Here is a 25,435-nt window from a genome sequence, read left to right as displayed (position 1 = left end):
TCTGTTTATTGGAAATCATATTAGCCCCATACTAACAGGATTTCTGAGAGGCACAAATATATGTAAAGTATCTCGCAAACCTTAAATTGTTGCTACTACTGCTGCTGCTGCTGCTCCTGTTGCTTGCTGTTATTATGATACCATCCTTACTTGGTAGCCTTGCTTCATAATCATGATTGTGGAGGAAACTGAATTTTAACATCACATAAAGCCCACCACACTGTACCAAGTTCTGGTTACTGCAAGCCACCCAGAAATGTACCTCAAAGAATATATAACCGATATTCAGCACATTGCAGAAGGGGTAGCAAAAGGAAACTTAAATGACCTTTGGGCTTTGAATTGTGAATTTAATTCCATATCAAGAAGGGAGAAAAGTCCTTGACTCACTAGCCTTTTTGACTTTTCCTTTGTCTTTGAAGGTACCCTTTGAAGGACTGCGTTGAAGTCAAAGAGGCAAAAAAAGTGGAATGCAAGATCTTGTAGTTATGGGACAGAAGATAAATCTTCTGTTAGCAGGAAGGCTGCATTTAAAATTATGACCAAAAAACATGCTTCTGAAAACCAATTTGGGCTGAACCAAAACCAGGATCCAACCTCTTCTTGAGAGAACCTCTTCCACAACTCTTGAAGCAGTGTCTTCAAGTCTGCCCCACCTCTCTTGAACTGTTGTTAAATTTCTTCCCCTGTTATTCTCCAGCCCACTTTCACTATTAAGCACTGCAATAATCACTCTGCGTTTCCTTTTACAACAAAACAAAAAAACGAAAAACGAAAAACCAAACCAAGACTTTTTCTTATATCCACGCTTAAGAATCTCTTAAAGAAAAAGTGACGACACTCATCTGTAAAAGATTGTTAAACGCCACCCCAGCCCACTTCTGTTGGACTGAAGGTGGGGAGGAGGACGCGTAAAGCAAATGCAGAGAAGCCTTAGGCGCACCCACCTCCCAGCGGGGCAAGGGTGGCCAGGGAAGCCACTTGGGCTGAGGTGACTTTTCGAGGCGGGGGAGGGAACCCACGGCCGCGTTAGCTATTCGCTGGAGCAGGAAATTCAACCGACTAAGCCTGCGGGCAGGGCTGGCTAGTCAGAAGCTCACTTGTGCCCAGGCAAAGAGAGAAGCAGAGACAGAGAGGGATAGATCGAGCGTGCAGCACAGCCAGACTTTGCCTCTCCCAGCTCAGGAAAGGCTCCTTCCTCCTGCTCGGTACCTGCAGCCCAACCAAACTTTCACTATTGTCTGAAGTGAGAAGTTGTCCCCCTCCTCTTTCTTTCCTTCATTTTTTCCGCTGGTTTGCCTTTATCTTTTATTACAGTCTCCCATCTTCTTCCCCAGGGTCGTACTTTTTCAGTTTGTTATCTCAACCTCTTCTGGGAGTATCCAGATAGCTTCTTGAACTTTTTTCACCCCCAAATCTTTACCCTTGCTAAAGTACCTAGGGTCATCTCCTTACACTCCACCCTCTCCCCCGCCCCCTTACCTCACTTTTCAAGGACACCTCTTTTAAGGTAAGCAAAAGATAACTATTACTTTACCCCTCCTTTTGGGGCGGGGGGGGGAATGTGATGCATCTTTGTTCTGGGAACGGTAGTAGGTACCCAATACTAGGGAGGCAAGGGCTTCACTAGTAAAACTGACACTTTACCTGCTCATTCTACTCACCAGGAGAAGTTGGATACTAGGCGACGAGCATCTCCTTGTCCCCATTTGTCCTTGCATCAGCTAGGAAAGTTCCTTGTTATGCGGCAATATACATTGAGATTACAGTTAGAATTTCCTTCAGTCGCACCTGGTAAAAAGATTGTTGGATAGAGCCAGGATCAGTTAGGATTCAGGCCCAGGAAAGTTATTAGTTGTATGATTCCTTGGGAAGCTACATCACAGTGCAATGTAGTGTAGTGAACTGTATTTGGCAGGGTAGGATTCTGTTCAAAACCTAACTCAGTTTTGCTAGTACTGTGTGACTTTGTGTATTACTTTAACCATTGTGGGTCTAGGTTTCCTCAGCTCTGAAATGAGGTCAAATTTTTTTTAATTTCTAAAGTTCCTTCCATCTCTCTCTCTCTCTCTCTCTGTCTCTGTCTCTCTCTGTCCCTCTCTGTCTTTGTCTCTGATTCTGTCTCTCTGTCTCTTTCTGTCTTTCTGTCTGTCTGTCTGTCTCTCTCTCAATTTGTGTCTTCTTTGTTGTTTATTCAGCTGTAAATAGGAGTTAATTCTTATGGCTGTAAAGTTTAAGTGTCCTGTGGATATGTTTTCTACAAAGGCAAAATAATAGTGGCTCAACTAATGTGTTCAGACACAGATCATCCTTACCTTGAGGACACATTAAAAAAAATATTTTGACTTCTTGTTATTCAGTCACATTCAACTCTTTGTGACTCCATCTGGGATTTTCATGGCAAGGATCCTGGAGTGGTTTGCCACTTCTTTCTCCAGCTCATTTTACAGATGAAGAAACTGAGGCAAACAGAAGTTAAGTGCTTTGTCCAGGGTCACACAACTAGGAAATCTCTGAGACCAGTTTTGAACTCAAGAAGATGTGTCTGAGAACATTAGTTGAGTTACTATTATTTTGTCTTTGTAGAAAAATCTCGAACCTCTGAAATGCCTTTGAGAGTCCTGGTCATTTTATTTTTGGTATTTATGGAGCGAAGCACCTCAGGTAAGTGCTTGTATCATAATGTATGTATTCAATAAATTCCCTCCATGGAGTCCATAATCCATTTATAAATTTTTCTTTATTCTGCCTCTTGGATGATTTAAGCATTTACTTTCCTGTTTAAATGTTGAACTTAATCCGTCTTGACACAGCCATCAAACGAACAGCCTTTCACATGCAATTAAATTGATCATACAATTAGGATGCAATTGGGGACACTTTATCATGTTTTTATTAGATGAATATTAGAATACCCCTTCCCTTGGAGATGAATGTTTATGAGCATTGGTAAGCAGTATCTTGAACGTACTTTATTTCAGCCCCTTCTCCATGGTAGCTAATCAACATCGTTAGTTAATGCCTTAATGCTTTGATGGTAGGCATTCCTTCACCACAAAGAAGAAATTTATTACTTAGTTTATTTTAACTTAGTTTATTCCAACTTATTACTAATTAGTTTTTATTTTTCTGTTTCCTCTGTGACTTCTTGTGATTATTAAAGACTTTTCCAGTCCTAGGAAGCTAGGATCTGGGGCAAGTTTAGTCAAACCCCCTGAATAAATAGGTCAGATGGGGCTACAGGATGCATAGAATGACTTCTTGAAAACCTCAGACTGAGACATTGAGGTCTTGCATCAATCTACAAGAATCAGACAGGAAGCAATGGACATCTCTACCCTTTTTGATAATAGTTTGAGATCAGTTTTCAAAACAAAGAGGCTGGACTTCTGAGAGGAATATTGTAGTACTAATCTGAGAGAATTTAGTATTTCAGCAGAGGATGTCCAGAAAGTCTTAGTACAGTTTTAAGTTAACTTTAAAGCTGCACTAAGACTTTTTGGGACAACCCGCATTTTCAGTGTCTGAAGGAGTCCTTGTTTTTTAATCTGAAGTGGAAAAAGGTTGTATCCCAGGGGGGAAAAAAAAGATGGCAGCCATAGGAAGGACAAGTGATAGCAGATAGATTAAGAGTATGATCAGAGGACATAAAGAGCACATTTTCATATAGTTAACTCTTGATTATCTATGGGAATGGATAGAAATCATGGAGTGGTTAATTTATTTAGAAGGGATAAATCATACATACTTTCAGTTACACAATCCTCCCCATCCTCCAATATACACACACACTCACATAGATATACACTTGCCTTTCTCTAAGCCTGGTTTAGGACGGTGGTGACTGTACGGAAGAAATTTACTAACCCACAGATGGCTACCTGTAATTTCCCTTGTCCCACTCTAACAGCAAAACAAAGTGGGTGGGAATACTCTCCCATGGTGATAAGATTCTTCCCCTTTTCAAAGATAGCAGGAAAGACCTCTGGTTTGGAGTCCTAGCATCTGAGTTCCACTCCTCACTTGGCCATGTATGACTTTTGTGATTTAGGAAAGTCACTTAACCACTCTACCTCACTTTCTTCATCTATAAAATGAAGGATTGGACTGAGTCCATAATCTTATGATGTTATGTATAAACCTGTCAGGCTCTACATTACCCTTTTCGGGCTTATTTTCAAGGCTTAAGACTTATTTTAACCTGATTTTAGCTACATCGGAATATTGAGGAAGAAGGAGACAGGTACATAATCCAATTTATGGGAGGCCAGTAGCCCCTGGAGTATCTTTGAACACCTCTGGAAATAGCCCTTCCTTCTAGAATTCCTTTGTTTAGCTAATGTAATTTTTCTATTACCTATTTATTTTTATCTTTTATTTTTAAGATGGCATTTTACTTTTTAACCACATTTCCCCTTTAACTCTACTTTTCTTGTGAAGATTTGTGTGTTTTCCGAGATCACATTACTGCACTGGAAGGCGAACCTTATTACTTGAAATGCTGCCTGTCTACTGATCATCATCATCATAGAAACCATACTGTCAGGTGGTCAAAACGCTATGGACCAAATAGAACAGTGCCCCTGAGCTCAAGTGAGAGGATCATTTTTAATGATGATGCTATAGAATTTTGGCCAATGAAAATGATTGATGAAGGAATGTACACTTGTACAGTAGGGTAAGTACATTTATTCTTTTATATTGATTAATTTAATACAAATTTAAGTTTGTTAGTAAGGATTAAGTATATATGAAAGAGCGGCAGAAACTGTAGAAGAATATTCAGTGTGATTCAACAAATGTTTACTAATTTCCTGCTATGGCTTCATAGAATCTGAATTTAAAGACATTTCAGTTCATAGGGTTGTGTGGTGTGAAATTTATAACTATAAAGGAACTTAGAGGGCATGTAGTTTAATTCCTGCATTTTACAGATGAAGAATTTGAAGCCTAGAGAAATGACATGACAACCAAGGTCACAAAGGCTAAATAAAGTAGGATTTAATCCAATTTAATCCCAAATTCTCTGAGTCCTAATCAAGAATTCTTTCCATTTCATTATGTTACCTACCATATAATATAACCCATCCCTAAATAGAAAGCTGTTTTACAATATACCCAACTGGCCATCAAGCTTCTGCTTTACTTGACTAATTTTCTACAAAGATTGTGACTTTTTTTCTTTTAAGGACAGTGAATGAGGAGGAAAAACACTTTAAAAGTAGAGAGAGGTTGGCTCATAAATCAGCATTCAAATCCCAGTATTCTGATTCTAAGCCTAGTTTTCTTTCTGGTATTTCTTATGCTTTATGGCCCATCAAGCCCAAGGGAGAACATGATTATCCTTTTTAAAATCAATCTCAAAAATTAGGGTCATATTCCACACGTTGAGTCATTCATTCTCTCAACCGCAAATATCATAATTTTCATAAGTAACTCATTTTGACATATTTATCAATTGTTAAATTAATCTGCTTCTTCTTCCTATCATAAACCTGTGATTCAAAATTGCTATTTGCTAAGGAGAAGCCACTTTTCCTATGACTGTTCCATGCTTTCTCATCCTTATCCATCTCCACCCCAAACCTCCTCTGCTTTATCACTCATGTCATCCCCTTTCATTCTGCTCTCTGGAATTCTCATTATATCATAAAAAATATATCTATCTCTTTACCTTAGATTTCTTCCTTTCATACCCTTTTCCAGAATTTTGCAGTTAGGAAGCTTAACTTCCTCCAGAACACATTGTCTGCCTGGTCATTATCTTCATTATTCAATATTGTTGTTGTTTTTCTCATGCCCCTTTACACACTGGGTCAGGACAATGGATAGACAAAACCTTTGTTTCTTGATGTCACTTCCAGACTATCCTTTTTCTTCCATTTCTCAACAACTTCTTTTCTGAGGTTCACTCCATCTATATCATTATTATGCATATCTTTTCAGAGGTCATCTACCAGACTCCAGGTTATCTTTTCCCTTGCACAAGGAGATCAGTACTTATTTCAAAATCTTCCTTTCTAATCTAAAACCTGTCCATATACTTGGGGACTTCAGTAGACCATGATGACCTCTGAAACTCTCTGGTCTCTTAGTTCATCAGCCTCTTTAAGCTGTGTGACTTATACTCAGCTGCTCAATAGAATCACATTTTAGACCACAGAATCACTCATAATTGTATGAATTCCATGACCTTGACTTCTGAAATTCCCTTCTCTGGTTCCTGGTCTTCCAACACTCCTTCTGCCTCACTTTTACAATATAAAGATGAAGTATAATACAGTCTCAGTTATTCTCAAGATTATATTATTTTTTGTTGCTGTTGTTGTTATCCATGCTTATCAATGTGTTCACAGGTTCATTGAAGTCTTATTATTTATTATGCCAATCAGCAAACAAAATGCCTACAAAATGCCAGACAAATAATATTTCTCTCATCTAATAACATCCACCATTAACATATATGGCATTTCCTCATCACCTAAAATTCAGGTTAAACAGATTTGTCTTGCTTAATTGGGAACAAGTCTTGATGACCTAAAATAAAAGTATAATTCTCCTATATGTGATATTTTAGGATATTATTCCTTGGGGGATTTATAGTGACTGATTGTCGTTGTCAGAAATTCTGATTCAGCTGCCCCCAGTTGTATAGATTTACTCTCCAACCAAAAGAAGTAACTGTGGTTTCACAGTGTTATTGATACAGATTGAATTCATTTCTGCATTAGGGCAGGGCTAATTTCATGGGTGTGGTGATGTGACAGAGATGTGTGTGTGTGTGTGTTTGCATATGCTAGTTTTGCCTTTCTCCATTCAGGTGTTTTAATATCAGTGCTACCACCTATGCCTTTCTCAATCTTCTTCCCAATCTTCCTCCAGGCACTTCCCTCAAAATAACCTAGTTCACAGTCTTCCCTCAAAAAAACAAAAACAAAAGCAAAAGCAAAAGCAAAAAACAGAACAGAATAACAACCAAAAAAAGCCAATTTTTTTTTTTCCTACTGTTGCTTACTCTGAAAGAATGTAATCTCCTGGAGGACAGGGACTGTATATATTTTTTATTTTTGTATCTTAGACCAGACATGCTTGATCTTCTCTCCTCTCTGACTCTGCTGCTTACTTTTCACAAGGATACCTCCCCACATGCCCCCCAGACTCTCAGCTCCATTTGCGTGTTGTCCTCCTCCCTCAGAATGAAAACTCCTTGTGGGTCTGTCTTTCTCATTTATATTTGTATTTCTAGTGCTTAGCACAGTGCTTGGCACATAGTAAATGCTCAATACAATAAATGCTTGTTGACTTAACTTGACTTGTATCCCCAGTGCTCAGAACATAGTAAGTGTTTAACAAGTGCTTATTGAATTGACTGGAATCAATAGCACAAGGGTAGCAAGTTACAGTGAAAGGGGGTTTCCTGTTCTCATTCTACAGCTAGGTTCCAGATAATCCATTTCTTAGCTATAAGAGAAGAAATAAGGGAGAGATCAATTGTATCTAAGAAATGGATTATCTGAAACCTAGCTACAGAGTGAGAACTGAGAAGCCCCTCTCACTGTTTCTTGTTACCTCAGCCCTCTAGGCAATCCCCTAAGACTTTAAGTTGAAGAAATGATGCCTTACCTAGATATGGAGTTTCTTCAACATGTAGACAGATGAATAGTTGTAGTGAGTGTGTTTATTGTTCTGCTTTCTTCAAACTGTATCATTACATGTGTCTTTGTTTTTTGAATTCTTCATATTTGTCCTTCCTTCCTTCCCTCCGTCTTTACTTCTTTCTTTCCTTCTTTCTTTTTTCTTTGTTCCTCTCTCTGTTTCTCTCTTTTTCTCTATTTATCTTCTCTCCTCTTTCTCCCTTCCTTTCTTCCTCTTTCTTTCCTTCTTTCTTTCCTTCCCTCCTTCCTTCTTTCCTTTCTTCCTTCTTTCTTTCTTCCTCCCTCTCTTTCTTTCCCTCTCTCTTTCTTTCTTTCTTTCTTTCTTTCTTTCTTTCTTTCTTTCTTTCTTTCTTTCTTTCTTTCTTTCTTTCTTTCTTTTCTCTCTATGATCATCACCATTTTGGGAAATGCAAATTGGAAGATGTGGAAAACCCCTCAGTCATAGCATATTAGCAACTCTTCTGCAATGTATAATGATTCTTGGGGCCCTGACTAATTGTAACTTACACATAGTCATATAGCTAGTGTATATCAGGATTTGAACCTATGTCTTCTTCACTCCAAAGTTGGCTCTCATAATTTCTTAAGATTCAATAATATTCCATTATATTCATATGCCGTAAGATTTTTTTTTAATCATCACACATCTCAACATCTTTTACCGACATTCACTATCATTAGGCCCCTAATTTCTTTCCAGCTATTACAATTAGTGCTGTTAGAATGTTTTTGGTATAGAAGGGTCTTTTTTCCCCCTATAGGTGAACTCTTCAGGGCATAATCTCAGCAGTGAAGACATGGAGTTCTATGTTATGTCATGTTATGAACATTTTTGTAGGTCTTATTACTATTCTATTTTATCAAAGTATTACTACAGTACTTCTGAGTGGGAGAAGAATAACTCTGGAAAAACTCCCCTGGACTCATTTATCCATAATTAATTTCCTCCCTGTTCCCCTACTTTTGGTGGTGGGGTATGGAGAAGAGAGGAAGAAGGAGGAGAAGGGTCAGGCAAAAGAGAAGGGTAAACTCCTATTTCTCCACCTCAAGGCTTGATTGAGTAACTACAAGTTTTAACTTGATAAACTGACGTTGTGAAAACGAAGGAGAAAGTGCAAACCATATAGTAATGGGTGGAGAGGGTGCCCATGAAGGTTTCATTTTTAGATTGATGTAGCCAAGAATATTCACTCTCTTTTTCATGTACTGAGGGTAGGTTTCATAGTTATGGTAGGATTTTAGTAAATACTGGATGAGAGAAAGGAGAAGATTGTAGGGGTGGGGAGGGTGTTCTAGGAACAGGGTGTAGTCAGGGAAGCAGGTTTGAAGATAAAGTGGACAGATTAGGGGAAGGTGTGAAGTTTGAGGAGAATTATGGAGGTGGATGGGCTGGGCAATTGGGCAAGATAAGGTAAGTGATGTAGAAGGGATGAAAGGTTTTAAATCAAAACATGAGGTGTTTAGTTCTGACCCATAGTGCAATAGGGAGTTGGTAACTGAGGGGGAATTAAAGTATAGTTGGAGGTGACAACTTTGGCGAACATATTAAATTAAATAGGGATAGGTCCCTGACCCCACATAGTCAATCAGTTGTGAAGCCTTGTTCATTCTACCTTCACAAGATCCCTCTCATCTATCTTTCTTCTATCTTCTAGCATAGCCAACACCCTAGTTTAAACACTTAAAACCTCTTACATGGATCCTAACTGGTCTACTGGTCTAAAGTCTGTCTCCTCTCCGAGTCATCTTCTACACAATTGCCAAAGTGATTTTTTCAAAGTACAAGTCTGAGCATGTTACTTACCTGCCCAGTAAACCCCAGTGATTCTTTGTTATACATCTAGGGTAGAATGAATCTCCTCTTTTTGTCATTTAAAACCTTTCACTGTCTGGTTCCAGAATACTTTTTGAGTATCACTACATATTTCTCTCCTGCACACATTTTAGAGTCTAATCAAACTGGCCATTTTGCAGTTCTTTAACACGGTACCACATTTCCCATCATCCTGCCTTTACACAGGATTTTTAGCCATGCTGGGAATATATTACTTTCTCACCTCTACCTTTTAGAATCCCTAGTATCATTCAAAACTCAACTCAAGCATAAGCACATGAAACCCTTCCCTATGATCTCATCTGCCGGTGCTCCCTCTCCCTTCAAATTACCTTGTACATATGTATCGCTTTCTGTGTGTGCGTGTATGTATGTATACATGTGTGGAAATGTATGCATATATACACATATATACACATACAAATATATGTATATATGTATGCAAAATAAACACACACATATATAGATAGCCTTATATACAAATGTATGCAAAATAAATATGCAGACATATATATATATATATATATATATATATATATATATATATATGCAATGAAGCAATACAAGGACACTCTCAAGGTCTCTCACTGGTGCAGGACCACCCAGTATGGTGTGACCTCATCAGAGAAGGTGATGAGCAAAGCAGAATTGAAGTGGCCCAACAGAAACACAAGATGCACAGATTTGGAGAATCCCTCCCAAATGTTCACATGGACTATTTGTGCCTGACCTGTAGTAGAATATTCTGAGCTCATATTGGTCTGATCAGCCAAAGCTGGACACAGTGTAGCTTGACTCTAGCATAGTTATGTCATGTTGGTCCTCTTCAAGAAAGAAGGACAACCATGCAAAATAAATACATGAAGTATATACGTGTGTGTATGTATATTATGTATTTGTATGTATATATATGTATGTATATATTTATATACAGATGGCTGTGTGTATGTGTATGTGTGTGTATGTATACACAAAATAATTACAAGGTAATTGCACTAGCATATGGGAGTGTCCACCTGAATTTTAACGAAGTCAATACAAAAAATGGAGGTCTATAATTGGGGCAAGTGTGTTGCAGCTTGGAATGCCACATAGCAAGTGCAGGGGTATCCTAGGAGGGGGCTGGGAACAAGGTTTATATAGGGTACTAAGGCAAAGAGAATGACTGGGCTGCAGGTGGGAGGGGTTAGGTATAGCTCAGTTTCACCAGATAAGTTGTTTTGCATGACATGCAAAAGTCCAATTTACAAGTTAATCAGAAGCTGGAGTGACTGTGTCTGGTCAGCCCCAAGTAATTAATTGGCCTGGGAACCGAAACCAGGTCAGGTTCTGTCAGTTCTTAGTCAACTGTGTTTGTCAGGATCATAGGGAGAGGTTTCTTATGGTGGTATTTAAGCTGAGTTTTGAATGATGCCAGAGATTCTAAAAGGTGGAAGTAAGGAAGGAGTATATTACATATATATCCATATGTATGTATGTATGTATGCAAAATAAATGTCTGCGACTACATATACACAAGGCCATCACATCCAACCCTTTCATTTTACAGATGAGGAAACTGAGGCACAGAGCAATTGAGTGATGACTACACAGTGTCACATAGCTTTTAAGTGTCCAAAGCAGCATTTGAATTCAGGTCTTCCTGACTCCAAGTCCAGTGCCTCATTCACTATACCATGTTGTTTCTACATATTGTCTACATATATGGAACATAAGTTCCTTGAGGGCAGGGATTGTTCCATTTTTGCTTTAATTTGTCTTTTTTGTTTTTTTTTTTAAACTTCCAGCCATTGCTCCCAGTTCTATCTTTTGGGGCCAAAGAAAACAAAGTTAATCCCTCCACCACAATTCTTCAGATACTTGAAAACTGCCACCATGATTGATTGAACATCCCTTCTTACTGAATCATTTTTTTTGTTTGGTTGTTTTTTTAGTTGTTTCTGACTCTTTGAAACCCCTTTTGGGATTTTCTTGGCAAAGATCCTAGAGTGGTTTGCCATTTCCTTCTCCAGCTCATTTTCCAGATGAGGAAACTAAGGCAAACAAGTTAAGTGACTTGCCCAGGGTCACCTAGCTAAGTAAGTGTGTGAGGCTGAATTTTAATTCAGATCTTTCTGACTCTAGGCCCCGGTGCTCTATCCACTGTGCAACCTAGCTGCCACCTGAATCATATTACCTAATCTAATTTCCTCTTTTCCCAGATAATGAACCTCAGGCCCAAAGAGGTCTGGACTTACCCAGTCATCTAACAAGTTAGCAGAGACACAAATGCCTTGATATTCAGTCCGAAGTTTTTTCCAATGTATTGTGCTCCCTCCCAATGCAGGGGTTCCCTAAAAGGAACCTCTGTTCTCTGCCCTCCACTCTCATCTCTCTCTCTTTTTCATGACTCCAAAATTTTTAACTTCATGTCTACCCTCTTTCTTGAACTTCATTTTACCATTTCTAATTGCATTCTATTCATCTCTGATTGATTCTTTTGCCCCTAAAATCCAAAATGCCCACCACTAAACTCATATTCTTTCTTCTCCCTCCTCACTCTGAACTCATTCTTCTTGACTCATTCATTCAACAAACATTTATTATTTTCTTTATACAATGCACTTTGCTGGGTGATAGAAGGAGACAGATATAAACAAAATAAGGTCCCTGCTCTCAGGAAGCTTACAATCTAATACAGGAAATAAAGCATGCATATACTCTTTTCAATACATAAAGGATCTATGCTTTTACCAGTGTACCAGAGCGTTTCCACAACCACAGATGATAGCCTCTCTGTGATTTAATAGATGGTCTTAAAAAGTTTTTCTGTTACATTAATCACTTTGGTAACGAAGCTCTCTGAACTTGAGTTCAGAGGATGATACTCATAGGCTTTCCAGCTTAGAGGAAGCTGTCGGGGTTTGTACTTTATATTGAGAATCCAGGATCACCTCTAGGCCAAGAAGAGGACTTTACTAGATATAAACAGGAATAATTATAATACAGATTAGAATGTAAGTACATAGGATGTACACACATATACACACACACACATACACACACACACTATCAGTACAGATGAAAGAGAAATCACAATTGGTTGAAGGACTCTGGGAAGACTTAATGAAGGAATAGCTTTATAACTAAGGCTGGAATGATGATTAAGGTTTCAACAGAGAGAGAACAATAAGCCAGGTATAAAAAAGGAGTTGTTATTCAGTCATTTCAGTCATGTCAACTCTTTGTGACCCCACTTGGGGTTTTCTTAGCAAAGATACTAGAATGGTTTTCCATTTCCTTCTTCAGCTCATTTTACAGTTGAGGAAACTGAGGTAAACAGGGTTAAGTGACTTTCCCAGGGTCACACAGCTTGTAAGTATCTGAGGCTAGATTTGAACTCAGGAGGATGAATCTGCCTGACTTCATACCTGGCACTCTATCCACTGAGACGCCTACCTACCCATAAGGAAAGAATAGAATGTGCCAAAGTGAAGAAATAGGAGAGCATGCAGTAAGTAGGGTGAGTTGTTCTAGGATAATATATGAGGAAGGATTATGGAAGATAAAGTTAAAAGGTAGTTTAGAATTAGATCTTGTAGAGTTTTGAATATCAAGCTAAAGTGTTCAAGCTTTATTCATTAGCCAATGAGGGGAACACTAAAGTTTGTTGGGCAACATAATAATACATTTTACACCTGTGCATGAGAAATATTAATTTTATATTTCTGTGTAGGAAGGATTGGAATGGGGAGAGGCTGAAGCCAGTGAAACTAATTATCTTGTAAAAACTTAGGTAATCATGGCCTGAACTAAAGAAGTGGCATTGGAATAATGAGGAAGAGACAAACCTGAAAGAAATTTTGGTGATAGAATTGATAGGACTTGGTGACTTATTAACTGGAAGTGGCTAAAAGAGGGGGGGGAAATTTTAGGGAAATAATGCCCACTACCTATGTGACCTTGGGTAAGTCACTTAACCACCATATTGTCCTCCATCTTCTTATCTCCAAAATAAAGGGATTGGACTAGATGGCAAGGTCACTCCCAGCTTTAAATCTATGGTCCTCTGACCCTACGATGCCATTGATAGAAATGGAGATGTTAGAAAGAGGAACAGGTTGAGAGAGCAAAGTGATGAATTAAGTTTTAAGCATGTTGGGTTTGAGATGAAAGTGGGGTAGGTTGATTTAATAACTACTTGCAAAGCACAAAGCATTGTACCAGGTGTTAGAGATATAAAAACAGTCCATGCCCTTGTAGAGCTTGCATTCTTCTGGGAGGGGATACCATAGAACATAGAAAGAAATCAAGGGAAAGAGGTAAGAAATATTTAAGAGCAATCAATCAAGAAGCACTTGTAATAAGTCCTGGGTTTAACAAAAAAAAAAAAAAAGAAGAAGGCAAAAGCCTTTCCTCAATGATCTTATTTTCTAATGGGAGAGGCAACATGTTAATAAATAGGCAACACAAGTTACATACTGAATGAAAGTCAATGTTCTCAATGATGGCAACTTTCTTTCTTTGAAGGTAGGTTTTGTTTGTTGTTGCTGTTGTTGTTGTTGTTGTGTGTGTGTGTGTGTGTGTGTGTGTTTTTAAAGAAATATCTGAAAGTTATTTAGAAGTAGGTCTAAGGTGGGGCAGCTAGGTGGCACAGTGGATAAAGCTTCAGCCTTTGGAGTCAAGAGGACCTGAGTTCAAGTTTGGCCTCAGACACTTGACACTCATTAGCTGTGTGACCCTGGGCAAGTCACTTAACCCCAATTGCCTCACCAAAAAAAAGCAAAAAAAAATAGGTCTAAGGAAACCTTTCAAGATTTCAGGGACTTTTGGTTGCTTCATAGCACAGTGTGGGGTCTTCTTCCTTCACTCCATTCCTCGTTGCATTTCCCCAACTTGGTTTGCTTACTGCTATGAGTGGACAGATTTTCAGCTGTTCCTAGTTGGCATAGGGGTTGGAGTGCTAAGCTTGAACTCAGCCTGAGTTCAAATCCCTCTTCAGGATGAGCAGTGTGACTCTGGGGAAGTCCCTTAACCTTAGATTCCTCAGCTGCAAAATGGGAATAATAATGATATTTACCTCACAGAGTTGTTTGAAGATCAACTGAGATTATACCTGTAAATGTGTTTTCAGACTTTAAAGTGCTCTGTAAATGTTATTAATCCTTAAGTACAACTCTCAAAATGTCTCTTCCTAACTAAAGAGGCTTTATTGGTTCTTTTTTTTGACTTTTAAGTTAAATTCAAGCTTTTTTTGTGTGTGGCATTTAAGACTCCCTGCATTGTATTATTACTTCATTGTTCCCTGACTGTGATTGACCCATTCAGCTTTATCATGGGAATAAGGCTATCCCCTCTTTTTCTCCTCTGTTTTCTGTCCAGCCCTTTAAGGCTGTGTAGTTGCCAGTAAGGTTCAGTTAGTCTTGCTTCGTTAATAGTTACATGCTAGTGCTCCTGATGAAACACTCAGATGGCACCTCGCACACTGTCTTTCACAAAAGGGCCCACTTGTCACAGAGAGGGTATGATTGGATGAGCACAAATTCATTAGTGACATTAGGACGCTTGAGTTAAAAAAATCCCCTTGGAGTTTAAATAGTGGATCTGAATATTCAGAATATTAAAAACAATTGAAATAAACCTCTCAGATGATTTAAGTCCTGCTCCCCAAGAAATGATTTGATAAAAAAAAATTCTCTTTTCTGGAGAGCCAGTAGGATGTAGTAGAAGGAAAAGTAGATTCAGTAGTAGTCGTGTTCCTCATACAGTGATTTTTAGTCGTGTCTGATTCTTAGTGACCCCACTTGCAGTTTTCTTGGCAAAGATACTGGGGTGGTTTTCCATTTCCTTCTTCAGCTCATTTTACAGATGAGAAACTGAGGCAAATGGGATTAAGTGAGTTGCCCAGGGTCACACAGCTAGTAAACATCTGAGCCTTGATTTGAACTGAGGAAGAAGAGTCTTCTAACTTCAGGCCTGGCACTCTATCCACTGTGTCCCCCAGCTGATTTTGTCACCTACTAGCTGTATAACCTTGGACAAGTCACTTCTGAGTCTGCAGTACCACCTAGGTGTCTCATAAACATTATATTTAAATGTATTTTGGCTTTCTTCCTAACAAGGAATGCTATCCACAATTGGAAAGGGATGTCTCAGAAATCATCTCTTCCCTAGAAAAGGCTGAATGACTGGGTGTTGGGGATGTAATAGATCAGAACTACACAATATTCAGCCTGTGGGCTGCAGCCTATAGGCCCCTTGCAGCCCACTCAAGGATTTCAGGTGGCTTGCGAAAAATGTAGATGTACCTGCCCTGAAGTCAGGAGGACCTGAGTTCAAATCCTGCCTCAGACCAAACACTTGACACTTACTAGCTGTGTGACCCTGGGCAAGTCACTTAACCCCAATTGCCTAAAAAAAAAATGTAGATGATGTAACTATGGCTCAGGTTATCCTCAGACCCCAAAGCTATTCTTAGACAGAGCTAACATGGCTCACTGGTCCTTTAATAAGAAGTGATTAAGAGGCCTAATACCCTTGGGCAGGCCTACACAGCATATTGCCCAAGGCTGCTTTGGTGGGTCGCAAGCACCCTGAGGGCCATACTGTAGGAGCCAATTTAGATTAAATGTAGTCGAAGTATTTCTGGAAACCAAGATGTTGGAATGAGCAGTAAATCACCCCAACTCTCCCATATTCACCTCCAAACAACCATAAACTAGCACCCTAAAACAAATCCTGGAACAACAGAGCCAGCAAAAAGACAGGGCGAAACAATCTTTGAACCCAATAAACTTGGAAGATCTCACTCAGGTAAAAGGGGAGTGCAGTCCAGGACAGGAAGCATACCAGCAAGCCAGTCCCAAACCCCACCTCAGCAAACCAGCAGGAGATACTGAGCCTCAGTGTGGTAGAACAGGCAAACAACAATACCAGAACCCTCCACGTGTCCCTGCAGAATCTAGCTCTGAGAACTGCCACATGCTTCAGTGTAGCCCCTGGCAAACAGGCATCCTCTAGTGGCCAGACCTCCAGGAGCTTCAATATAGCTCCAGGCAAACAGGTAGATGCCAACCCCACAGGTGTCTAAGCAAACAGGAAGCCAGGTGCTTCAGGGTATCCCCAGGGAAACACAGACACACCCCACCAGGCCTCAGTACATACCAGACACCACCACTAAGATCCCAGCTCAGCACCAAGTAAGCTGCCAGACAACTGTGGCCTCCAGTAGCTCTAGCCCCTCCCCTCACCTCAACCCCTCAGCACATCACCAGACACAAGAGTACCCCATGGGCCTCAAGGCAACATCAGTGTAGCACCAGGTAAATAACCAGGGCTTACAGCCCCTGGCACAGAAAGCCTGAGACACTGCTCCTTCCACCCTGGGAACAGAGCTCAAATTTAAAAGAAAGGATAAAGGCCAAAAAAAGATGAGCAAACAACAACAAAAAAAAAGAATCTGACCATAAAAAGTTATTAAGGTGACAGGGAAGATCAAGACACAAACTCAGAAGAAGATAACAATGTCAAAACACCTGTGAGCAAAACATCAAAAAAAAATGGGAAGTGGTCTCAAGTCCAAAAAGAACTCATGGAAGAGCTCAAAAAGGAGCTTAAAAATCATATGAAAGAGGTAGAAGAAAAATTGGGAAGAGAAATGAGAGTGATGTGAGAGAATTATGAAAAAAGAGTCAACAGCTTGGAAAAAGAAAACAAATGCTTAAAAAGTAGAATTGTCCAAATGGAAAAGGAGATACAAAAACCCACTGAAGAAACAACTCCTTAAAAAGTATAATTGACCAAATAGAAAAGAAAGTACAAAGCTAATCAAGGAAAACAACTCCTTGAAAGTTAGAATTGGTAAGTGAAAGCTAGTATGTCTATGATAATCAAGAATCACTCAAACAAATTCAAAAGAATGAAAAAATAAAAGAAAATGTAAAATGCCTCATGGGAAAAACAACTGACCTGGAAAATAGATATAGGAGAAACAATATCAGAATCATTGGTCTACCTTAAAGACATAATCAAAAGAAAGACCTGGACAGCATCTTTCAATAAATTATGAAAGAAAGTTGCCCTGATATCCTGGAACTAGAGGGCAAAATAAGCATTGAAAGAATCCACCAATCTCGTCAGGAAAGAGATCCCAAAATAAAAACTCCAAAGGGCATTATAGCCAAATTTCAGAACTATCAGGTCAAGGAAAAAATACTGCAAGTGGCGAGGAACAGTTCAAATATCAGAGGGCCACAATCAAGATTACCCAGAACTCAGCAGCTATAACAATAAAAGATAGGAGGTTATGGAACATGATATTCTGGAAGGCAAAAGAGCTAGAACTACAACCAAGAATCATTTACCCAGCAAAATTAAGCATAATACTCCAAGAGAAAAAAGTGGTTATTCAATGAACTAGAAGGATTTCAAGCTTTCATAAGAAGACCAGAATTAAACCGAAAATTTGATCTTTGTTATCAAGACCCAAGAATAGCATAAACAGGTAAAAAGGAAAAAGAAGACATAAAGGATTCAAAAGAGCTAAACTTTTTTACTTCCCTGCATGGGAAGATGATACTTGTAATTCTTAAAAATTGTATCAACAACAGTACAGATAGAACAAATATACATAGGCAGAGTCTATGGGTATAAGCTGAATTGAAGGAATTTGAAGGAAAAAAATAATTAAGAGATGAGAACGAGGAGTACACTGAGTAGAGAAGGAAGAAGTAGAATAGGGTAATTTCACATGAAGAGGCACAGAGGAGGGGAAGATGTGAGGGTGGGTGATGGGCATAATTTGAACCTTACTCTCATCAGTATTGGCTTAAAAAGGGAATAATATACACAATCAGTTGAATTTAAGAATCTGTCTTTCCAGACAGGGAAGTAGGAGGGGAGGAGATAAAGTAGAAGGGGAGGGACTGACAGAAGAGAGGGCAGATTGGGGGAAGTGGTTGGCAGAAGCAAAACACTGGTGAGGTGGGAAGGGGTGAAAGGAGAGAGAGGACAAACAGGAGGAAAAATAGGATGGAGGGAAATACACAGATACTAATCACAACTGTGAATGTGAATGGGATGAACTCTCCTATAAAACAGAAGTGGATGGCAGAGTGGATCAAAAACCAGAATTCTACAATATGTTGTTTATAAGAAACACACTTGAAGCAGAGAGACACACACAGAGTAAAGGTAAGAGGCTGGAGCAGAATGTATTATGCTATATCTGAAGTTAAAAAAAAAAAGCAGTGGTAGCAATCCTGATTTCAGACAAAGTAAAAACAAAAATAGATCTGATTTAAAGAGATAAGGAAGGAAACTACAACTTGCTAAAAAGTACCATAGACAATGAAGCAATATCAATACTAAACACATATACACCAAGTGGTATAGCATCCAGATTCTTAGAGAGGAAGTTAAGGGGGTTATAGGCATCATAAAATATAAAATAGATACATTTTGATTATATTAAAATAAAAAGCTTTTGTACAAACAAAACCAATGCAACCAAGATTAGAAGGAAAACAGAAACATGGGAAACAATCTTTACAACAAGTGTCTCTGATTAAGGCCTCATTTCTCGAATATTTAGAGAACTGAGTAAAATTTATAAGAATACCAGCCATTCCCCAGTTGATAAATGGTCAAAGGATATGAACAGTTTTCAGATGAAGAAATCAAAGATATTTATAGGCATATGAAGAAGGACTCTAAATCACTTTTTATTAGAGAAATGTAAATTAAAACAACTATGAGGTCCTACCTCACACCTGTCAGATTGATTAATATTACAAAAAAGGAAAATGATAACTGTTGGAGAGGATGTGGGAAAATTGGGACACTAATGCATTGTTGGTGGAGTTGTGAACTGATCCAACCATTCTGAAGAGCAATTTGGAACTACGCCCAAAGGGCAACCAAACTCTGCATATCCTTTGATCCAGTAATATCACTACCAGGTCTGTATCCCAAAGAGATCACAAAAAAGGGGACAGGACCCACATGTACAAAAATATTTATTGCAGCTCTTTTTGTGGTGGCAAAATATTGGAAATTGAGGAGATGCCCATCAATTGGGGAATGACTGAATAAGCTGTGGTATTTGAATGTAATGGAATACTATTGTGCAATAAGAAATGATAAACAGGTAAATTTCAGAAAAACTTGGAAAGACTTGTCCAAACTGATACAAAGTAAAATGAGCAGGACCAGGAAAACATTGTGAACAGTAGCAACATTGTGGGATGATCAACTATGCATGACTCAGCTGTTCTCAGCAGCACAATGATCCAAGACAAGTACGAAGGACTCACAAAGAAAAATGCTGTCCATTTCCAGACAAAGAAATGATGGACTCCGATTGCAGATCGAAGCATATTTTTTTTTCATTTGCTTTATTCTTTTTCATGGTTTTTTTTTCCCTTTTGATCTGTTTCTTCTTTCACAACTATAACTAATACGGAGCTGAGTTTTACATGGTAGCGCATGTATAACCTGTATCAAATTGCCTACTGTTTTCAGAAGAGGGGGGGTAGTGAGGGAGGAAGAAAAATTTGAAACTCAAAATCCTGTAAAACTGAATGCTAAAAAATTGTCTTAACCCGTAATTGGGGGAAAAAAAACAAATGCTATCAGATTACATGTAGTCAAGGTCTGGGGTCTCTTGTAACTCTACTACATGATCCAGTATAAATAAAAATTATACTGAACTTTTAGCTGACGTATCCTATATGCCACTTGCACACTTCATATATAAGATGCTGAAAATTCTGTCAAAGATTCTTCAACTGACGTTTTTATTTTTAATTTGTCAGTGTGCATGGAGGGGAAAAGGCAGAGTGTTGGCAAGGGTTGTCAGAATATAAAAAGAAATTTTTTTTTCTAGAAAGATACAAAGTTGTTCTCAAAAGAGTGATACGAGGAGGTATGGAAAAGATTAAAGACCATTTTGCAGAGTTAACTGAAATGCTATAAACCTGAAACAGGACCAAAAACAAAAACAAAAACTGAGGTTCCATACAAGCCTGAGCCAGAAAAACTTCACACACTGATTTGTACTTAGAATACAGAGTTGAAACTTCTGTGGAATTTCACTGCCCAGGCAGTTCATTATGTACTGTTACACTAATGTATAACTATTAGGCTAAAAAATGCCCAGTAAACTAAGATATTAGTGACTGATATGTGCTAAATGTGCTATCTTTAAAAAGGTGTTTGTTTTCCATCACAACTGAACCTCTTAACCCAAAGAAATAAATCTCTTTTGGCAGAAACTTCACACATCATGATCACACATGATTACAGCCAGTGAGAGAAATATTTGGGGCCACAAAGGTCTCCATCAAGCCACACCCCTATAGGCAACTGTTATCTATTTAATCGTGACTTTCAGAGTCAAGGCTATCCATAGAAGCACATTCTTTTTTTTTTTTTTTTTTTTGTTTTTGTAGCTTCACTAGCATTATCTATATATCACAGATTTAACAGAACTGGTTAAAATGTGGTCATACAACAAAGCCTGCCTCTTGACACTAAATCAATGTACTGGGTTTCATGAGTAAGTATGCTGCTACTAACTCACAGTTGGGTATGACTTGAGTTGTCTAAGCAACATGACTGAGATAGAGACAGCCCAGGACCTTGAGTTGAAGAATATTGGGAATAGCCATCCCCCTACTCCACTATCATTAGACTTACTTCAAGCACAGCCCACATCTCTGTCATTGAGGGGAGAAATCATTACGGAGAGAGGACCTATCTGGCTCATTACCTCCAAAAAAAAAAAACTGCTGATCAACTGGCATTAGCCATCAGATGGGCACAGGAACCCTGGGAGTTATGGTACACACACCACCAGTCCCACTTCTAGCCTCACCGATCTCACAGTCATCATCTAGAGAGGAGCAATTTCTATGGAAAAGGAGCCAGACATCCCCACCACTGCCACACCCAGAACAGACTAACCAGCCTAACTAAAGCAGCAAGGCCCCCTGAAGAAGAGAAAGAAGGCAGGACATGCTAGGCAAGTCAAACCACTACCTCCTCCCCTCCCACCACCATGACCACCATCTCCTCCCAGATCCTGATGAAGGTAGCCCAGGAGCCTGAACTCAGGAGCCTTCATCCTGGTAAAGCAATCCCTGTGGAATCTTAGCCTGGCAGATGCTCCTGCAGCTGCTCCTACATCCACAAAACCCAAGACCCAGAAAGTTCTTGTCACCAAAGTCGTTGGCATTGTTATAATGATGGGATGATTTCTGAGATAGCCCTTTCCAATAGTATTCATTGTTAGGAAGTTGTTTCTTATATGAAGCCAAAATGTACAGAAGTATAATGTATATGGGACATCTAAGTGGCGCAGTGGATAGATAGAGTGCCAGTCCTAGAGCCAGGAAGACTCATTTTCCTGAGTTCAAATTTGGCCTCAGACACTTACTAGCTGTGTGACCCTGGGCAAGTCACTTAACCCTGATTGCCTCATATGCACACACATACACACACACACAAATACACACACACATACAAAGAGTATAAAGGGGGCTGGAGACAAAAAGTTAGAGAAAACTAATTCTTTATATCATAATTTGGAGTCTTCTTACCATTCTCATCTTATAATTTTCAACTTAATGTCCTTCCTACAATGTAGTATCCCAAACTGGACACAATACTTTAGATATGGTCTTATCAGGGCAGTGGGATTGTCACATCTCTTACTCAAAATATTACATTTCTGCAAATGCAGCCTAAGGATTATTAAGATTTTAAAATTTTTTACTTAACAATATTGTGTTATACTGAACTTATAATCTACAAAATCCCCCAACTCTTTTCTACTTGAATGATGCATACTTTTCTCTTCCCATTTTGAACACATAAACACACACAAATATACACATGTGTATGTATATGTATATATTGCTTAGGGGCAGGATTATCTATTTGTTGTTAGTAAATTTCAGTTTATTGGTCATAGTTTCAGCTTGTTTAGAATGCTTTGGGAATCCCAGTTCTGCTATCCATTGTATTTTCTAATTCTCCTAGCTTTGTGTCATCCACAAATATGATAAATTTGTGTCCCAGCCCCATGAGTGGACACATATAGCAGCATAAATAAGGTGGACCTAACCAGTATGGGGTTGTTATCACCTTCAACAGTTTATTCTTTGGCAAAGAAACTATAAGGAAAAGATGATTACGCCTAAAGATCACTGCTACTGTAGTAGAGGGGCTGTGTGATATGATAGAAAGAGCACTGAGCCAGAATCATGAGCCCGAGGTTCATATTCCAGGTCCACCATTTCTTCATTCTGAGATCAATTTAACCCTTCTGGACCTCGTTTTCCTCATCTATAAAATAAGGAAGTTGAATTATCTGATCTTTAAAGTCCTTTCCAGTTCTAAGATTCTGTGATAATTTTTCATCTCCAGGTACTGTTTTGTAATATAGTTGGTTGGTAAAATTGCTATTACTGAATCTACTGCAAAGCAGGAAGAATGGGTCTGGGTGTGTGGAAGTGGGTGTGATTCTATGAGGTTTTTTTTTTCCATTTCCTTTTGTTTTCATGAAAAAAAAGATAGTATCTCATAAAACAGGGCTAAGGGGGCAGGTTGGGAAGGTAAGTGGTAGTGATATATTTTTTTTTAAATCACGTGCAGGATTTCACTGTATTAAAATGCTTTAAATTGTTCTTAAATGTTTTCCTCCATACAGACGCAAAGAAAATCAATGGAATATAACTGTCACTAAAAGAAGTGAGCATGGTTGTTTTCACCCAAAATATTTAATGACTAAAGAAGTAGAAGTTGGGAAATCCTTAAGCATAAACTGTACCCATGATTACTACCAGACAGAGGCCTATCAAATATCTTTATTTAAGGTAACAATTATTGAAAAGTTTTGTTAAGGACTAACGGGGGAGACACAGTTCAAGAAAGGCTAGTCTCTTTGTAATGTATTGCTTCTGTTCTGTTCATCTGTAAAGTTCATTAATAGTTATAGGGTTCTCAGTGCAATGATTTTTTGTTCCTTTCTTTCATAGTAAATTCTCAATCTCCATTGAGATTTTTTTTAATTGGAGCAAAAGACTTTAGTTTGAATCTGTCTTAGGAGCTTTATAAAGTTGTGAGGAGGATTGATCTGAATATTAAGATCTGAGACAATTTAAATGTTGAGATGAAATTTGCCACAAGGTTTTGGTTTTGCCTTATGTCCATTAGGGATTCAACTCAAGAAAAGTAGTCTTCTTGCAATGGATTGATATTAGATGCCATTGCTAACTAGAAATTGATCAAAAAATGAAAATAGAATCCTTAAAATAAAGTGAAAGGGAAAATTTGATTTGCTTGATGGAAATCCAACTTGCTATAGATAGGAGCAAGGCACCCCTACATATGAAATTGTAGCAATCCTAGAATCCCAGATCCTTTTCAGGCAGTCAACTTCTGCTACCACTGGTCCATTCTTGCTTTGTAAAGGTAGGTGGGCACTGGGCAGTGGGTTAGTTAGTTGAAGAAATGTGAATAGCATACACCAAATAAGTTTCCAAAACCACATAGTTGGCGTAAACTGGCCTACGTGAAAGAAAGCAGCAAAACGTTTGTAGTGCACACGAGTTCTGTTCCACCACAATCATTCCTCATTGAGGCTCCTACTGGAGAAGGAAGCACTTCTTTCTTTGACTCAGATAGATGAATTTGAGATGAAAGGAATTTTCATGGAGACATATAATTTTGTATCGATGGGTGCAGATACCTCTGATTACAGCATCATCTCCTGAGTATTGCCTGATAGTTTTGGATTTCCTTGTTGTCTTTGGCAGGCCAAGGGAACAAATCCACAAAGAGTAGTCACGCACTACCTTTATCTGTCATCCTTTCCGTGAGAAACAGTGGAATTTCAGCTCAAGTCCATTTTTGGGGTTTGATTTGATGAAAGCCAGTTTGTTTAAGCTAATTTGCTTAATGATCAGCGTGCCTGATACTAGGATTTTTACAGCATTTTAATTGTTTTTTTCCACCTGAGAGATTTTTTTTAAAATTACTTTTACAGTTTTATATCCTGCTAAGAAAGTATTTTTGTATCACATTGTTATGTTTTTTTTTCATTTCTAATTTTGGTTGCTTTTGAAAATTTTAGGCATTTTTAACTAATTTATTTAAGAACATTTAATCTGAATTGCAATGAAAAACTAAAAACACTTATCAAAATAAACATTCAAGGGGTGGCTAGGTGGCGCAGTGGATAGAGCACCAGCCCTGAAGTCAGGAGGACCTGAGTTCAAATCCGGCCTCAGACCAAACACTTGACACGTACTAGCTGTGTGACCTTGGGCAAGTCACTTAACCCTGATTGCCTCACCAAAAAAACAAACAAACAAAATAAGCATTCAATATAGAGTAGTGATGATTTAATCCCTTTTAAATATGTTGGCCCCGTTTTTTTTTTTTTCCTACTGTTTCATCTAGCTTTGAGGCATTATGGGTTAGTGGAAAGAGCAATATGTCTTACTTTGTATGTTCATTAGGCCACTTAGTAGCTGTGAGACTGAGAGCAGGTGGCTGTCTTTGAACCTCAGTTTCCTTATCAGGTCAATAAGGAAGAGATTACTTGTACTAACTACCTTACATGTATGTAGTCCAGAAATTTTATAAATCATAAATGCTCCATCAATTCATAAGCTATCATTATTCATAGGCCTATTAGGACATATCCACTGGTCATTCTTGCTAATAAAACATCATCTACTGGAGAGTAAGCTCCACTGCATTTTATTTATTTATTTTTTTGGTGAGGCGATCTGGGTTAAGTGACTTGCCTAGAGTCACACAGCTAGTAAGCACCATGTGTCTGAGGCTGGATTTGAACTCAGGTCCTCCTGACTCCAGGTCAGTGCTCTATCCACTGTACTACCTAGCTGCCTCTGCATCTTATTTTTTATGATGTTACAAACATAGTGTGATACTGTAT

The 25,435-nt window shown here is 38.6% G+C and overlaps 1 protein-coding gene across 2 annotated transcripts in view; it reads left to right on the top strand.

Annotated features, from left to right (window-relative positions):
* The first annotated feature begins 980 nt into the window (after nt 1–980).
* Nucleotides 981–25,435, top strand: part of LOC114046225 (interleukin-18 receptor 1-like) — a 46,847-nt gene continuing 22,392 nt past the window's right edge. The window contains exons 1-4 of one of the 2 annotated variants that reach the window (XM_027866466.1): nt 981–1,510; nt 2,587–2,664; nt 4,441–4,678; nt 23,180–23,345. In XM_027866466.1, coding sequence (XP_027722267.1) covers nt 2,607–2,664; nt 4,441–4,678; nt 23,180–23,345 — 462 coding nt within the window. In that variant the 5' untranslated portion in view covers nt 981–1,510; nt 2,587–2,606. The remainder of the gene's footprint in view (nt 1,511–2,586; nt 2,665–4,440; nt 4,679–23,179; nt 23,346–25,435) is intronic. The other variant, XM_027866467.1, reaches the window with a different exon arrangement.

This window comes from Vombatus ursinus, unplaced genomic scaffold, assembly GCF_900497805.2.
Source record: "Vombatus ursinus unplaced genomic scaffold, bare-nosed wombat genome assembly UNPS02014781.1, whole genome shotgun sequence".
In the NCBI taxonomy this organism is placed as follows: domain Eukaryota; kingdom Metazoa; phylum Chordata; class Mammalia; order Diprotodontia; family Vombatidae; genus Vombatus; species Vombatus ursinus.
Note: the sequence above shows the minus strand (reverse complement) of the source record. Positions and strands in the feature narration are given on the sequence as shown.